The following is a 17736-nucleotide window of genomic DNA, read 5'->3' on the forward strand; positions in this document are numbered from 1 at the left end:
GAGACTCAAGAGGCGGCATATTATCAACCATATGATGCTTCTGCAAAAGCATCAAACTCTGAAAATTTACATGCCCAAAACGAGCATGCCATAGCTCTGCATCATGCATAGCAGGAGTGTGGGCAGCCACTGTATTTGCATCATAAGTGCACTTGTTATAGCAGTCCAGCTTATACAAGCCTTTGTATCGTGTTCCAGAAGTGACTATTTCATAACCCTTTGATGGGTCTTTTACCAAACACTTCCCATCTTCAAATTCAACCTTTAAACCTTGGTCGTTTATGGCTGAGACGGAGAGCAGATTTTTCTTTATTCCTGGAACATACAATACATTTTTCATACATATATTGGCACCATTGGCTGCAATAAGTATGACATTACCAATTCCCTTTACTGGATATGTGGTATGAACTGCACATGATACAGTGCGGCCATTTGAAGCATAAATTAAGTGCTGAAATACATCTTTGCATGAAGTGATGTGGCTCGAAGCACCACTATCAAAATACCATGATGCATTCTGTCTGCAGATGCAATGCAAGACATACCAGTGTCTGAAGCACTTGGTGTGTCACTAGTGCATGTGACTAAAAAAGTGTACTCTTCCTGGATTACATTAGCTGATTGCTGTGCTTTGTTATCCGAAGAGTCTGCTGCTACTGCATTGCCTGCTTCTTTCTTTTTCTCTTTTGCAATCCTTTTCCTACATTCACTGATGTAGTGTCCAGGCTTATGGCAGTAGTGACATTTTCCCTTCTTTTTGGGCTTGTTTGCATCCCCTTTGTCAAACTTTTCACCACTAGAAGAGGGCTGTCCATGACCAGCCTTGCTAGACTGTTGTCCCCCATGCCTAAAGCTCTTTGCTTTACCCTTATCCTTGGTTGTAAATGCCTTTTCTCCACCACGGTTGCTCGATATGTTTGCTCTTGTTTGCTCTTCCTCCAAGAGTAAACCCACGAGCTCTTCAAAAGTGACGGGATCACCACCTCCTCTCATCGAGAGGTTGAGAGAGGTGTGAAAGCCCAAGTAGGAAGGCGGTAAAGAATGAAGAGTGTTGGTGACCATCTGTTTGTCTGGGATAACCTCATCAATGTTGAGCAATTGTTCCTGCAAATCTTTCGCTTTGGTGAGATGATCTGCCATGGAGTCACCCTCATCCATAGAAAGAAGATCCAATTGTCTCTTCAAGTAGGCAACTCTTGCCTCGTTGCGTACCTGATACATTGCTTCCAATGTGTCCCATGCACGCTTTGATGTCTTGCATGAACGAATGTGCGGAATAATAGTCCTTTTCACTAAAAGGGCTATCAATGACATGGCCTGTGCATCTCTAGAGTCCCATCTCTTCTGCTCTTGTGTGGGAGCAGGATCTACATCAGGAGCTCTTTGAGCACCTCCCCTTTGAGGCGTGGCTGGCTGTATGGTAAGTGGGCGTGTGTCATCACCACACACGATGCCCCAAAGCCCTTTGGCTACCAGCAAATTACGGATCATGAAACTCCAGAGGGAGTAGTTAGATCCATCCAGCTTGTCCTCCTGGGTGAGCACACCAAATACATCTGTAGCATTTTGTGCCATGTCAACAAAATATATCTACAAGCAAACCAAGCACAAATGTGCACTGCCAGGCAACCAAATGTCCTGTGCAAATGTATGCTTGCAAACCAAAGCAAGTGTAAACCTGCACCAAATTGTCCAATTACACCCAATGTGTATACATACGCGACAAATCGCAGCTGTAATGCCCAATTACATGCTCCAATCAAAAAATCCCCAATTTTTATGCACTCCAATCGCTTCAATGTGCATCTAATTGGCCAATTTTCACAAAAGCCCCAAATTTCTGCAAGTGAAAGAGGTTCAATTTGCCAATTTTGACGCCAATTTTGAAAACCCCCAAATTTCCGCAAATGAGAGAGGTTCAATTTGCTGATTTTGAGTGCCGCCCGATTGTGGTGGCTGGACGGAGGAGCGCCGACGGAACCGGCGGACGGAAACCTCTGACGGACGGCGACGGAAATTTGCAGTCGACGAAAAAACACAACATCGACGGAATTTTGCAGTTTTTTCTGCAGATTCTGCACAGCCACCACTCCAGGGCCAGCTCCCAGCTCTGATACCAAATGTTGGGTGTTGGACTCACACACTCACACACACAAACCTGCACATTAGGGTTAGGTGCAAGGTAGAGAAGCTCACACACAGAAATGAGAGAGAGAGAGAGAGCCAAAAGTGTGGTATCCACAAAATGCAAGTCAACCCTTGCATGTGTGCCACATCCATATAATATAGAAGTACAAAATATTATATGTTAGAGTGTCCTTTCACACTTGATGTCCAAGGGGAAAAACCACATGGGAAAAAGTGCCCTTGGTTAAGCCCTGTTCACACATAGCACTACCATAAGTGAGCATATGCCTACAACAATAATGTACAAGCATCGAGGGCTTCTCCAATCTTGTCCATGAACTCATAGAGGAGCCCAATGGTACTCCCCTCCATGTCCGTGAGTCGAAGGACACTATACATGGGATTGAGTGTCTTGACAAGTGCCTGTGCATCATTCCACCAAGTCTCCCTCATGACCATACGAGCAAATGAAACTGACTTTGGTGCATCTTTGTCATCCCATGTTGCCCACTCACGACATACCACTGTGCACATTAGGCCACGGTGCACCCTCACGAGCCTCTCCATTACAATGAACATGTAGGCAAAGCGAGTTTTGAATGGCTTCAAGAGCTCTAGATCAGAATTGGCTCTATACATGCTCAGCACTTTCGGCCTTTTAGCAACAAAGTTCACCATACTAGAGGCTACAGAAAAAAATGTTCCTCACCCAATCCAGCTTTCCCACATCTTCTATCATCAAATCAAGGCTATGTGGAGCACAAGGTGTCCATACAATCTTGGGAAACTCTTCTTCAAGCATCCTTCCCATGGAAACACAATTCGACCCATTGTCTGTTATCACCTGCACAATGTTGTCTGGGCCAATCTCCTATATAGCCTGGCGTATTTGCCTGAAGATGAACTCCCCTGTCACCACTGTCTCCACCACACAGAGGCATCAATGGCACGAATAAACATAGTGCCTTTGCATGAGGAGACCAAAATGTAATAAACACTCCTCTTCTTCACATCTGCCCAGGCATCACACATCAAAGTACACCCATACTTTACCCAAGTAGCCTTAAGAGGCTCCATCTCTGTCTCAACTGCTAGCTTCTCTCCGAAGCTCTGTAGTACATAAGGCCTCATATGAGGGACCATCCCACTCACAACCTATGCGTGAGATTGCTCTCATGGTTGTCCTCCATCGAGGAGTCCGCAAAATATTGAAGGACAATGCACAGTGCACAAAAAGCTTGGTTATCTCCCTTGTTGCCTCCTTCATGGCAGCGCTCTTTGCTCGAGGTTGTGAATTAGAGCTACCCCCAACAGTAAAAGTCCCATGATACTGACTTTGCATGTCACCTACTATAGAATCTTGCTCTTCCACAATCATGGTAGCCTCTCTTAAATGCTCAGGATCCACAATCTCCTCAACAGGAAGCCCTACTTCCTTAGCCTTCCAAGCCTTAAATCTTTCATAAATGTGCCTTGGTACGACCTTACAAGGTCCCACCCCATGGCCCTTTGTATGTGTGAAGTGTGCCTTCAACCGTGTAATGCTGCCAGGATGCACTTCTGCACAAAAATTGCACCTCCATTTTCTCGAGCCTGAGTCTACATACTTGCTCTCCCATGTGACATTGCTCCACAAGGGATCCTGTGCACGAGGCATATTGCAAAGTTGCAAGCAGCAAGAGAAATACCCTGTAACCTATTGCCTGCATAGGTTGTGATAAAATCCCCATTTTAGTTATGGAAAAAAAAGCCTGATATAGGCAGCAAGTGCAGTAGGCTAGAGCAGCCTATATTATGTATAGTTAATAGTATACTGTATAGAAACATAAAACACAATAGTATAGATTCTAGAAACATAAAACACCTAGGCAGCTAGGCTTACCTTGAGACTTGGCACTGGGCAGCAGGCTTGGAGTCTGGACAACAGTCGTGACTCGTGAAGGTGGGTGGTGGACAGGTCACACTGCACAGGTTACAGCACTTGGTCGGGTGAAGGTGAACACACTGTACACAACAGTCAGCCACGGCCCACAGCACTGCAACAGTCGACCACAGGCTGTAGGCAGTCGGGTGGAAACGAATGGACAGGCCACAGGCTGTAGGCAGTCGGGGTTCGCCAATCAGTCGTGAACAGTAGTCGTCAGGAGTTGGCCAACAGCCCAGCAATCGTGAACAGGAGTCGCCAAGCAGTGGTCGAGAGTCGCCATGCAATCGGGTGACGGGTCGCGGGTGGAGTCGTGGACAGCTTCACTCAGCGCAGGTGGCGGCAGCAGCTCGAATGTCGAAATGTGTGCGACTGTGCACGACGGGTGAAAAGATGTGATAAGACCTTTTTTTTATAGATAAAAAACATGTTTCAAAGTATGAAACTTTTGTGAAACGTTTCAATCCTTTCAGTCCGTTTCAAATGGACCGAAACGAGTTTCGTTGCTACTATGGTCCAGACCCAATTTCTGCACAAGTTTGTAATTAGCAAAGTTGTGTGAGCTGCCAGGATCCAAAAGAATGTGGATTCTATGGCCATTCACTTCTCCATAAACTCGGAGAAGATCATGCAAGCCAAAAACTTTAGATATATTTATACCTAGATGAATCCAGGAACATGCCCAAATTCACCCAAATTCACCTTTTAGAAACATGCATGTTATATACTCATGGTAGTCAACCCACAAGACTATATAACTATCAACTTCATTATGCATAGTATGGACTAGATATTATGACATCCCCACTAAGGTCATCACTGCCAATAGTGGGTGTAGAACTCTATATCAAGATATGCTCATAGACGCACTCCACACACACACACACACACACACACACACACACACACACACGAGCATATATTCACACAAAGCACTTCGTACTGAGTTTCTATCAAACCTCCGGAGATGCAAGGCAAACTCAGCCATAATGAAGCCTAGCACTAAGGGAAGTAGCAAATAGAAAGAATTACTACAGCAAATAAGTAGTTGATAGAACAAACGCACCGCTGAAGATAGAAAGAATAAGCACATACAAACAGAACATGAACTAGGACGAGAGTATAGTGACTGAAGTACCTGTCAAAGACAACTGGTTGGTTGCCTTCGTCTTGGGTCCTACGTTGATCTTTGCACTCTTCTTCTTCGAGCACTCGTTACGCATATGTCCTTTTTCTTCGCAGATAAAGCAAAGTCTCTCCTTCTTGAGCTTTAAAGCCTTGAGGAGACGATTTTTCTTTACTGAAGTCGAAGTAGAATTCTTCTAAGGTTGGTCCGAAGACTTACCTTCAGTCGTGCTAGCCATCGGCACAGATAACTTTCTTTTGTGCTTGTTCCCCCTGCTCGGTCACGGGTTTGGTTTTAGAAGAGACCATCGAATCGTCATAAATACGAGCAGAATGAATGCCCTCGTCCAAAGTTTTGCATTTGTTGTTTTTGACCTGTAAACGGTACGAGTCGGATAAACCTGCTCTACGAAGAAACCCAAAAGAGTAGTAGAATCCATCTTCGTAGCTTTCATCTGCAAGTCTCTAAATTTTTGGAGGTACACCTCCATCATGCATAGTATGGACTAGATACTACGACGTCCCCACTAACATCATCGGTGCCCAATAGTGGGTGTAGAACTCGGTATCAATATATGCTCCCCCACACACACACGTATAAGAGCATACATCCATACAAAGGTCTATGTACTGAGTTTCTGTCAAAGCTCCAGAGCTATAGTTCTTGCATGAGAAAGCATTAGCCAGCATGTAGATCATTAGCACATGGGCCAGCCCATAAGGGCCATCATCAAAGACCATAGAAGACATAGGCAGCCAGTCGGCAGCCTGTAGATGTCCAAAACAGTGGTCAGCCAGGATCAGGTGCATATTGGCATGAGGCGGCCAACAGAAGATGCAAACCTTCCTCAGTCGGCCAGCATCCAGTCCACATCAACAGTAGTCATGTAGTCATCCAATCGGCCAGCACAAAAAGGGCATCATGGGATTTGTGCGCAGCATTTAATGTTGTAGAAACAGCATTTTGTGTCCCATGAAAACAGGCCAACAAGTAGCATATAAACCTATAACTATCATTCAGCAAATATCATCATTCAGAAATCCATCATCAGTCAGCAAATCAGCCTACAGTAGTTTTCTAAGCAATTATGTGTGCCAAAAACCTCCGGCTTTCTTGTGCATACTCTCAACAGTCAGCACCTCAGCCCAAGGCCTCCACGAAGAGATTCTTTAGTATTCAGCCAGCATATGTGCATTCCTCAGTTTTGAGCATGCATAGTGGTCATTGAAAAGCTATGCAAAGAAGCTTGGACAGCATCTGGATCAGCCTGCGTTAGGTCTACTTCATCCTTACGTTTGGCAGTCCTCAGTCTTCATTCATATTCATTGTAAAAGTTCTCCAAAGAAATATAAGCAAATACTTCTACTTGCAGAGGGAAAGGGGGGGGAGGGGGAGGGGCAGGGGGAGGGGCAGGGGGAGGGGGAGGGGGTGCAGTGGGTAATTGGGACCCAATACTGTATCAACTCTATCTTCTCTCTCTCTTCTCTTCCCTCTCAAGTAAAGTGGAATTGCATAAACTCCCGGGTATAAAGAAGGCTTTGTGGCGCGTTACGACAATCAACCTATTGGATGCTACATGGTGAGCTCATCACAAGAAACTCACATAATTCAATCACTACTCTTGTTCTCCTAGTGATCCACCTTTTCATCATGGGATCCTACTTTCTTTTCCAAGCTAATCTAGCTTATCTTGTTAATTTCTTCTACATTATGCCTTCACTTGATATCTGAGCCACATGGCTTTGATCTTGAAGCCTCAAGCTTATATTTGAGGTCTAGCAAAAAAGGGTATCTCGTCTCTTCAAGGTCCACGATCACCTTTCCTACATGCCATATCAAAAAGCTGCAAGTCCTCTGCAGCTACTGCCAATTATTATCCACAGCACAACAGCCAGGATATGCTTCCTTTCTCACAACTAACGCTACTACAGTATGAAAGGCGTTGTTCATGTGTTCAGTTAGCAGATCATCACGCATGGCTCCAACAACATGATAAAGCTGTACTGGTCAATCAAAGGCTTAGCTAATAACTCCATCCCTACAAAAACTATCCATTCAACACCCATGGCATAACAATGTTATAATATAGCAAACTGAAAGCTTAGTTTGCCACACTAGAAAATTCAGCTCTGTGCTTGATTAAATTACCTTCTCCATCACCATTGATGAAAGACAACAAGTCCTCCAAAGGGCGCTCATCTTGCAATCCTTCTTCTTGATCTACACTCTGTGATCAAAACACAAACCAAGTTAAACACAAATAAGGCTTTCAATATTGGCTTCATAAAGGCCAAATAAAGCAAAGAGCTATGACATCGCACCTTAAGCTTCTCCTTATCCTGCAGTTCTTTTCGTTTTTTGGCATAAAGACGGTTCAGCAACCTGATTCGTGGATCGTCTGTTGTATTCTTTAAGGGTTCAAGTTTCTCCTCCTAAAAAACGGCATGGATACCAATGTTTCCCTATGAGCAAAGCCAATACATACATACCGAGTGGTCTTTGAAAAAGCGACTTACCTCCGTAAGATCATCTGGCAAATGGAATGTTTCACGAATTTCTTCAGGTGTTTTCCCCTCTATCATTCGTGCTAAAGCTCTGCTTGTCAAGTCAACCAATGCCTTCATTTGAAGGCTATCAGCTGCTGCAGTTAATTCGCACAGTTTCTTTGTATCAAGCCTAATAAATCTCTCATCAAACAGCTTACGTTCCTGCAAGAGAACAAACCAACAGTTCATTATGCAGCCCAAAAATTGATGCAGAAGCACAACAAAAACACGGGCACTTCTGAGTCTCAACCTTGTTGGATCTCCCTGGTAGCTGATGGAATCTGCAGTACTCCAAGATAGGTTTCAAAACACTGAGGGTGACCTGTGAAGGTAGGACGATTGGCAATTTCCTAGATGTTCCTTTCCCCTTCTGATATGCTTCCCTGCATATAAAGGGGCATAACATTGCTACTTCTTGTTCCACTTCTTCTTGTAAACCCTCCGCAGTTTCTAACCAGATAAACGATTTGGGAGCTTGAAACAAACTTCCAGGCACCATGCTCTTGACCACCATGTTGTGGTTTTCCTCCTGAAGTCCAATACAGACCAAAGTAAGTACCTTGACAGCAATACGACAATCTAGCAGCCTTGATTTCATCACATAAACATTTGCACAGCTGCAATCTCAGCAAGAGACCATCCTCCTAAAAAGCAACCGGGCAGTCCCCATTTTATCAGTCGTTGGGTGGGCAGTCTCCAAGAGTCTCTCCCAAGAACCATCACAAAAGTCGGACCAAGCTGCACCCATGCCATCTGGGGAGACTCCCCAGATGCAAGAGGCCATTATCCACAATGCAATAAGGCCATCATCCTCAATGCAATGAGGCCATTAGAATATAATCGGCCACAACACAACTAGGAAATCAAAGGAAAGTTGGACAGCCTCTGTAGGGTATGAAAAGACATGTAAGCTGCCCGAAAAACAATTTTGAGCTGCTTCCTCTGAAAAAACAATCTAGTGAAATAGCGGCCCGTCTGGCCATGAAGTGGTCCATGGAAACAACAAAAGGCGGGGGGGGGGGGGGGTCCAGGGATTTAACCGGAAAACAAATCGGGCAACCTTGGTTTCATCAACCAAAAACAATTTGGGCTACCTCCATTTCATCGCAAGAGAGGTTGAATGGTCTCCATTTCATCCGAAAACCATTTGGCCTGCCGCCATATCATGTGAAGAACACCTGGACACCTCCGTTCCATCCTGAGAACAGTTGCGCGGCCTCCATATCATGGGTAAAGCATTTGGGTAACCTCCATTCTATCCGAAAGCAATTGAGCAGCCTCTACTCCATCAAGGAGCTGACGGGCACACTCAATTAAGGCAAACAGACAAAAGGAGAGGTTTTTTTTTCCAGGAGAAGACAAAAGACAGCTACACTGCAAGAGATGATCATAAACCAAGAATTCTAATAAAAAGCGATAATGATAAGACGGAAAACCTGGTGCTTGGCAACGGCCATGCGGCTGCAGAAAACGTGGATACGGCGCTGATGGCTATGGGAAATCAGGGTCGGAGTTAGGGTTAGGATTAGGGTTAGGGTTAGGGACGAGGAGTAGGGATTTTTCCGACAGCCACAATCTTTCTCTCCAGTAAGCGCGAGCTTTTGCAGACGCAATGCTTTCTGGAGCCGAAACCCTAAATCAAAAAAGCGAACAACTTGAACAGATCAAAAATGCCAAACCAGCTGAATGAGGAGGGGCAAGATTTGCCTTTCTGGAGTGTGAAAAAAAAAAAAAAAAGCAAATTAAAGTGGTTAGACAGAGACAGGAAAACATAGAGATAGAGAGAGAATGGCAAAAACGGGTTTGTGTACCTTTTGTATCTCTGGCTGCTTTTAGGGTTTGCACAATGAAAAACTGCTGTTTCCGAGTAGGTTAAAATCCATCTTCTATTTATATCATTTTAGGACTTTGTTAGTGCAATGGCTAATTTTTCAGCTATCACATCACATATAAGTGGACTAGACTAAGATTTTTTAGGGCCTTGGCCATAAAATCAAATGGAATTCTCGCTCCATCTTGCGTGCCCAAATGCATGAACGTGGAGTCTCACCAGCAGTTGGTGAAGTGTGTGTGTGTTGGGGGTAAGGTCTCCTGATCGAGTCTTACTTCCAGCTCTCATCCGTAAGGACACTGCTTGGTACAAATAAAAATCTCGCATTACAAAAAAAAAAATGCATGAAAGTGGAGTCTCACTAATCTTCACCCACGCGTTTTCAAGCCAAACATTTTCAGATCCCTTTGGTGTTGAGAAGCTAGCAGAATCCCAAAACTTTTAAGGAATCTGGCCCACCCAGGTTTGTGGACACTCGAATTTTAAGGATTGAGCCTGAGATCTACACTTGAACGTGTAAAGGCTCTGAGGTGAATCTACTAGGCCTTAAGGGCTCAAAAAAAGCCAATTGTGTACATTCATGTGGCTCAAGAGTCTGTTTCGCATTCCCTAAAGAAAATCGTTGTTGTTATTTGACTACGCAAAGAGGGGGACACAGTTTACCATGTGAAGGCTAGTGTTGTGTCACCTTGACGCAACTACTTCTCCAACAAACCCCCTCCTCATCAAAACTACACATGAACCAATAATCATGCACCACATAAAATTTTGGCCAAAGAGAACCATCTTTCACCCACATGTTTTTGTGCTAATTATATGTCTTCAACTACATGCCTTCTCTACTAATACAACCCCTAAGGGCTCAAGTTGCGTTCACAGCACATATTTAAAATCATGTGAACATAGTCAAGTGTTAGACCAATTGAGATGTCAGCCCTATGATTAACCAAATGTTGCTTTGTACCACCCCCAAGCACTTGAGAGTTGTTGTGAGAGACTACACCCAAGGGCAAGGGCTTTAGGTTCCTAGGCCACCTTGCCCACTATCTCCAAACCGTTCGCATCCCTTATCATGGATTGCAATTAATCCATAGGGTTCAACAAATTATTGTTCATGGGCTAGCCACACATAGACACACATCACCCATAGATGTGAGATACCACATACATGTACAAGCCTTAAGCCCCCCCCCCCCCCCCCCCCACGGCAGTGGGTTCATAGCCCCATTATTATGGAATTATTAAACGAACTCTTCAGTAGACATAGTGCGTAATAATACATGTACCTAGTTAATTCCTTTAGTGAATGGAACCTATGTAGTGGCCTTCTCAAGGTTTTGGGGGTGGGGTTGTTGGAACTAGATTGCTAAAAAATCAAATTGCCACAAAAATTGAAATTGAATGCTTTTGTGAGTCAAAGATTTTTACTCTTTTTCAAAATGGTCATGTTCCCTTTATTGTGTATGCCAAGTGAGTTTGTGGGAGGTTAACTATGAAAGTCACTCTCATGCATAAAGAGCCCATCACATATATAGTGTCTCTCAATAGTTCGTATATATACATGAAATCCATGTTTCCTACGCCTTTAAAGCCAGTGGATCATGGTTTTGTGTTTCTATGCATCTATTTGGGAAATCAATGATAATTTGACTCTTTAGAACTGCCTACCTATGAAACCAAATGAATTTAAGGTCGTCATCACATTCCTACTCCATTGGCCACCCAAAAGATGGATATTCCAATTTTGAAACATCCTAAGGTATTTTTAGGTTATTAAACATAATTCAATCCCTCATCCGCCCCCATATAGTGTATCCCCACGTGACTAGCACCCAAAAAAAAAACATATGCTGCACAATTTGCAAAATGTGACTACTTTTGATGCTTGTTTGAGGCTTGCATAAAATTATAAATGGGAGTGGGTGAATGCAATCATGTATTTTTTACTTTAAGGGTAAGATTGTAAGTGAAATGCCACTTTCGAGAATAATTTTGAGCCTTTGTCGAGCTATGGGAGGATAATGAGCTCTTGTAAGCTCACACCACACTAAGTAGAGATTAGATTGTGTATGTAAGATCTGAGTGGCAACAAATGAGTTTGTATGTGAGATCTAGAGTGGAAACAAATAATGAGCTCGTGTAAGCTCACACCACACTAAGTAGAGATTAGATTATGTATGTGATAGGTAGAGGGTAAGATTGTAAGTGAAAAAGCCACTTTTGAGTATAAGTGGAAACAAATGAGTTTATATGTGACAACAAATGAGTTTGTATGTGAGATCTAGAGTGGCAACAAATGAGTTTGTATGTGAGATATAGAGTGGCAACAAATAATGAGCTCGTGTAAGCTCACACCACACTAAGTAGAGATTAGATTATGTATGTGAGGAGGTAGAGGGTAAGTTTGTAAGTGAAAAGCCACTTCTGAGTATAAGTTTGAGCCTTTGTCAAGCTATGGGAGGATAATGAGCTCGTGTAAGCTCACATCATGCTACTCACCCCTATTTATCCCCTTTGTGAATGCAACATCTTCCTTGTTGCAAATGGGTATTGTATTGGCTAGCTATCACAAGGTTTTGGCAGTATTAGAACTACATTGCCAAAAAACAAATTGGCATGAAAATTAAAATAAAATACTACCATTGTGAGCCAAAGGTTTTTACCTTTTTATGGTATACTTATGTTCCCTTTATTGTATACTTATGTGAGCCAAAGGTTTTTAGCTTTATATGGTATACTTATGTTCCCTATATTGTTTATGCCAAGTAAGTTTACAAGAAACTTAGCCTATGCATGTCACTTACATGCATCTACTTATTATTCCCTTTATTATTTACATTGAGTTTGTGGGGAAACTTAGCCTATGCATGTCAGTCACACGCATCAATGGCTTGAAACATAGAAAACTCTCCATAGTTAGTTCATACACTTACATGCATCTACTTATTATTCCCTTTATTATTTACATTGAGTTTGTGGGGAAACTTAGCCTATGCATGTCAGTCACACGCATCAATGGCTTGAAACATAGAAGACTCTCCATAGTTAGTTCATATACATATAATTTATGTTTCCTCGGCCTTTAAAGCCCATGGATAATGGCTTATGTTTCTGTCCACCCATACTTAAGGCAATCATGTGCAAATAACACATACATTTGACAAGTAAATGGTAAACTACAAGCAATGCAATTTCTCTCAATGCATTAAGTTTGACAAACTATCAATGTCCTAGAGTCTCCACTCTCAATGAAGAACAAGGTATAAATAAATGTCTTTGTACAACTTTCTTTCACTAGTTACCTCTTCTATACCTTTCCATGCCACACGATCTTATGGATAATCAATACTCTTGGGATTTCCTTCCTATAAAACTAAAGGAAATCTCAATTGGTCACTCCCTTGTTGGGTTCAAGCAAAACCATATAATGTGTCCCATGTGACTAGAAGCCCAAAACTTTATATTGGGTGAACACAAACATACTCCTTACTTTGAGAGTAATAATGTAAGTAAATATCCACTTTCAAGTATAAATTCGGTCCTTTGTCAATCTATTGAGGATGATGGAATCTCCATATTATGAAAGTGAGGATAAGATTAGCATAACAATTTTGGCCGAGGTGGATCTCTCCAAATCTCGTTTTTTGGAGGAGGAGGTTAGTTTGTCCATTCCCAAGGATATTTTGTAGAGTTTATCTAAATCCATAGAGGAGGAGGATGAGACTACGAGAGTTCCCATGGCTATCACTATAGTAGCATTTTTATCAGCGCGATGAGACTGAGCCCATGTGTTGGGAGAAAAGTGGATGAGACCCAAGAAGGGTCATATGCATCACACATATGTGAGGGCCACATGGACATTAACCTTACTTTCAACCTCAAGACATGGCCCAATGGTTGGGACACAAGTTGGGCATAATATGAATACATTGATGATGTTTTAAGCCCTAAAAATGGATGGTGGCCGACCTGAAAACACGTGCCATCAAATCACTTTCAAAGGTCATTATAAAGCATCTATAGGCTTTCAGTATTGATTCAAAGGCACTATAATGAGCATAGTTACGGGAAACTCTGAAACTTCAGGTTTTTGGGCTGACTTAGAAGCCATTTCAGGATGTCCAAAGATCCAAAACATGTTTCACCAATTTCCATTTTCTAAACACCTAGTTCAAGTCATTTCATTTGTGCCATTTCAACCATTTCTTAATAACATGTGTCATTTTCCTTGCAAAACCCCAAGTTCACTAATCTTCTTGCTTAATAAGGGTTAGTTCACCTAAGCCTAGGTCCTCATACTGATTTATATTGTATTGAATCAAGGAGAGGGTTAGTGTAGACAAAAATAGAGTAAGAGTTTGAGGAGGGGCCTGCGGGGTTACTGGCACAACTGACCTATCTCTGAGGCTCGCTCAAGGAGTAGGCACATTTCATCCATAGGCTCTTGTCTTTGACTACGGTCCTTTATGGCTAGTTGGCATTCCAATTCTTGTAGATGGGAGTCATTGGTGCTGAGAAGGTTTGATATGGCTGTTTCGCGGACCTCCGTGCAACATCCAACTCCTCAAAGCGCCTCGTTGCTTCCTCTAGGGCACGTCTAGCGGTAGCCTCTCTTTCTTGAGCTTTTGTGATTCTCTGAAGTCTTTCGGCAGCCAGTCTTTGTCTGTCGTGTAACTGTTGGGTGACTTGTGCCATTGCCTCTTGGTGTGCTATCACCATCTTTGCATCTCAACTTGATTGGGCTAATGGTATCATTAAGGACTCTCACCTTTTCTACATATGCCTTGTTTGTCTGTTCTCTTTCTTGTTGCAAGTGAGTAGCCTTGCTTTTTGCTTCCTTCAGACTTAAGGATAACTGCTGGATCTAGCTTTGTAGCTCCTCTTCTTTGGCCATGGACGTATGGTAAAGCTCTTGTACCTACTGGGCATGAATGGCTATTAGCTCGTGATTATGGGTAACTTCCTTATAGAGTTGCTCCTTAGCCTGCTCCAGCTTCGCCTTAAGATCCGTATTCTCTTTAATTCTATGGACAATAGTTTGGCTTAGAAGAACCAAATTATTATTTTCTAGTGCTTTGTACCTAGCCTCTTGCTCCTCGGTGGGCTTTAAACTCTTCATGATCACATCTCAATGCGTGGCCTCTGCTACTGTGAAGTGTTCTTTTAAGGTTTGTACTTGTGTGTTGGACTCTTGAACTTGCTTCCACATTGCAGCATTACGATCATGAAGCATATGTGTAGTGAGGAGATGGCAGCACCATACTTGTTGCTCGTGCTCCCAAAGTGGTGCACTTATGCCCATTGCCCCTTCCAGTCCAGCATGCGGTAGGTTCAGTAGCCCATCCAAGTCTTCCATAGTTTCCTACATGAACTGGTCATAGTCTATATTCTGTAGGAATGACAATTGTGGTATTCTTTCTTCATCCTCCAGACGCCTTCTTTTGCTCAAACTGGATGTATCTTCATCTCTTGGTCTTTTACCTATATCAAGTGGTGCTGGTGGATCTTGCACTAGGATTGATGTTGCTTCTCATGATTCTTTGTCTGGCACTACTTCTGCTGCTGTCTCTAGCTCCATTTCCGTAGGTGTGTCTGTCATAGTAGAATCCTTGAGCGGAGACATGTTTTTGAATATAAGCTAAGCTGGGCTCTGAGGAGGAGTCATCTGTTGTGTTCGTTCTTGTGTGGCCTCACTGATAGTGGCTTCTTGCAGTTCCAGTACTTCCTGGTATGATTTAATCTCTTCTGCGAGCTTAGCCTCAATCCGTTGTGTTTCCTCAACCACGTCTGGAATAATGTCCCTCATCTTTCTTTCCATATTCTTTTTCCTTCCTTTCTTGATTTCCTTCATTATGGCTTGTGTTTCCATGAGGACAGCTTGCCCTTCTTGCATCTCTACAGCTGTCAACATTGGTTGCTCTGGAAGGAGTGCCAATTGCATCTGCTTTGTTAGTTCAAGTTTTGGAAGGGTCCTCTTCGCCACATGGTTTAGGACTTGTGTTCAGGAGGTATGGGTTGCATATCTTGGATTGATGGGCTTTGAGGTAGTTCTCCATTTCTTGGTGTATGTAGTATGCCTAGTCCTCCTCATTCTCTTCATGGACTTTCGTAATTCTGTTTAGCGGTACCCTGTTTGTAGCAGTCCACTAACTTCACCTGCATGATTAAAGACATTGCCCTGCATGCCTTCTCTGTGACCTCATCTTTGATGTTCTCATATTCAGCTCTATTGGAATTATGTGACTCTTTTTCAGCATAGCATCCAAAGGCATCTTGTCAAAGGCATGGGCATGTATCTTAACTGGTGGTGGGAGTTTTAGAGCTTCACGGATTAGATCTTCCATGATCAGGACTTGGTCTGTTGTGCCATCGACCTTCATTATTATACACCGCTTGGTAGCTTTGTCATATGTTTTAATGTACTCGGCACAAAGCTTCGTGTCAATATTCTTGGGAAGAATCTATGCCATTCTGCCGAGGCCCACCTTCTCCAATTTATCCTTTACTTCTACCTCTTCCACGGTTTGGAGGCACTCCGGGCTATGGTACTACAGCGCCACCTTTCCATGTGCCGTATGGATCTCCTTACTGATGATGGCACCATGGAAGACTTGGGCATATGGGCCCAGGTAATTCATCTTTGGTCCCTGTGTTGGCCTCTTATTCTGACTCACCGGGGGGAGCCCGTAGCACTGTCCTGTGTTACCGCGGGGGTCTCTGCGGCTTCGGGTTCTAAGGTCGACACCTGTACATGTAAAGAAGATCAGTCTCTAGACTGGTGGGGCAGGTACCACTCCTTGTTTTTTTTTTGTATGAATGGCAAGAAGGTTAATTGTGATGAGAAGGGTGTTAGTGGTGGGAGCAATAAACAAGGTGTGTTAGTTGAAGAGGTCAATTATGTAGCATGAAGGTGCAGGTGCTCAAACTGTGAAAGTGCAGGTCGTGAGGAGTAATCTCGTGAGTTGGGAAAAACCCGTGAGACGAATTTCCATGAGAAGGAAATCTGTGAGAGTTAATAGCGTAAGGTGGATTTCCGTGAGATGGAAATCCATGAGAAGGATTTTCATGAAAGTTAAAAGCGTGAGAAGGATTTCCGTGTGAAAGTTAAAGGCGCAAAAGTTAAAAGCATGAGAAGGAAATTCGTGAGAAGGATTTCCGTGAAAGTTAAAGGCGTGAAAGTTAAAAGCATGAGACGGAAATCTATGAGAAGGACTTTCGTGAGTTTTAATAGCGTGAAACTATAAGTTTTAGGAGTTCCGTAAAATTGCAGGTTTTGGGCAATTCTGTGAAACTGCAGATTTTAGGCAGTTCCGTGAAATTGTAGGTTTTGATAGTTACGTATTTATGTTTTTGTTTTTTCTTAAAGATTTTATTAGTGCATGTTGTGATGAGACCGCCTAGCAGAGTTTAGAGCGAACTCAGAGCAAAACACAGGAAATCATTTGATGAAAATGCAGACGGTCATTTTACGTGTAAGACTTTGTGTGCCCGAGACATTCAATTGATCATGATCAAAGTTTGAAAAGATGAAAAAGAAAAGAAAAACAAAGAAGGGCCCAAGCTCCCACCTCAGTGTGTAAATGTCGATTGGAGTTCGAAGAAGCGAGGAGGGATGCGATGCAAGAAGACTGATTGCACTGAGCACATGATGCAAAATGACGAAAAAAGGAAAGATTTTCAAATTTATGGTGCAACCGTGGGACTGGGCAGCTTCCTTAATGAGCAATGCCACATGGCATCTTATGATTGGCCCGTGAGAAGTGACTGTTTCATGGCATGAACTATTTTGCACCAATTCACAACGTGAATTATTTTGGATTAGTTCACAGCATGAACTGTTTTGGATCAGTTCATGGCGTGAACCTTTTAAGATTGGTTCACAGCGTAAACCTTTTTGTATCCATTCACAGCGTGAACTTTTTCAGATCATGAGTGTGCAATATTGATACCTTCTATTTCTCTTCATGCTCAGTCATTCAAACATGCATATAAAGGAGTGAATGATACCCAGTTTTACCTTGTATCCATTTTATGACTAATGGATACCTTCATCTTTTATTGCCATGGGAACCATGGTGACACCTTGGCACTCCTTGGTAGGTGTTGTTGCAGGCGTTTAAGTTTTGTGTGGGAGTGTTTGATCCTTCCCTCCACCTAACTGAACAGTTTTACTACTAAG

The 17736-nt window shown here is 42.9% G+C and overlaps 1 protein-coding gene across 2 annotated transcripts in view; it reads right to left on the bottom strand.

Moving 5' to 3' along the window:
- The window catches only part of LOC147625271 (SKP1-like protein 21), a 32562-nt gene extending 22934 nt beyond the window's left edge, over nt 1-9628 (bottom strand). Inside the window, exons 1-6 of one of the 2 annotated variants that reach the window (XM_086818576.1) lie at nt 9538-9628; nt 9163-9359; nt 7977-8255; nt 7697-7888; nt 7502-7612; nt 7329-7407 (exon numbers count right to left, since the gene is read on the bottom strand). In XM_086818576.1, coding sequence (XP_086674702.1) covers nt 7329-7407; nt 7502-7612; nt 7697-7888; nt 7977-8255; nt 9163-9183 — 682 coding nt within the window. In that variant the 5' untranslated portion in view covers nt 9184-9359; nt 9538-9628. Of the gene's footprint in view, nt 1-7328; nt 7408-7501; nt 7613-7696; nt 7889-7976; nt 8256-9162; nt 9485-9537 lie in introns of those variants that run through there. The other variant, XM_086818575.1, reaches the window with a different exon arrangement.
- Between the last annotated feature and the right edge of the window lie 8108 nt (nt 9629-17736).

The sequence above is a fragment of the Cibotium barometz genome, chromosome 24 (assembly GCF_041138505.1).
Source record: "Cibotium barometz isolate CiBa-2024 chromosome 24, ASM4113850v1, whole genome shotgun sequence".
In the NCBI taxonomy this organism is placed as follows: Eukaryota; Viridiplantae; Streptophyta; class Polypodiopsida; order Cyatheales; family Cibotiaceae; genus Cibotium; species Cibotium barometz.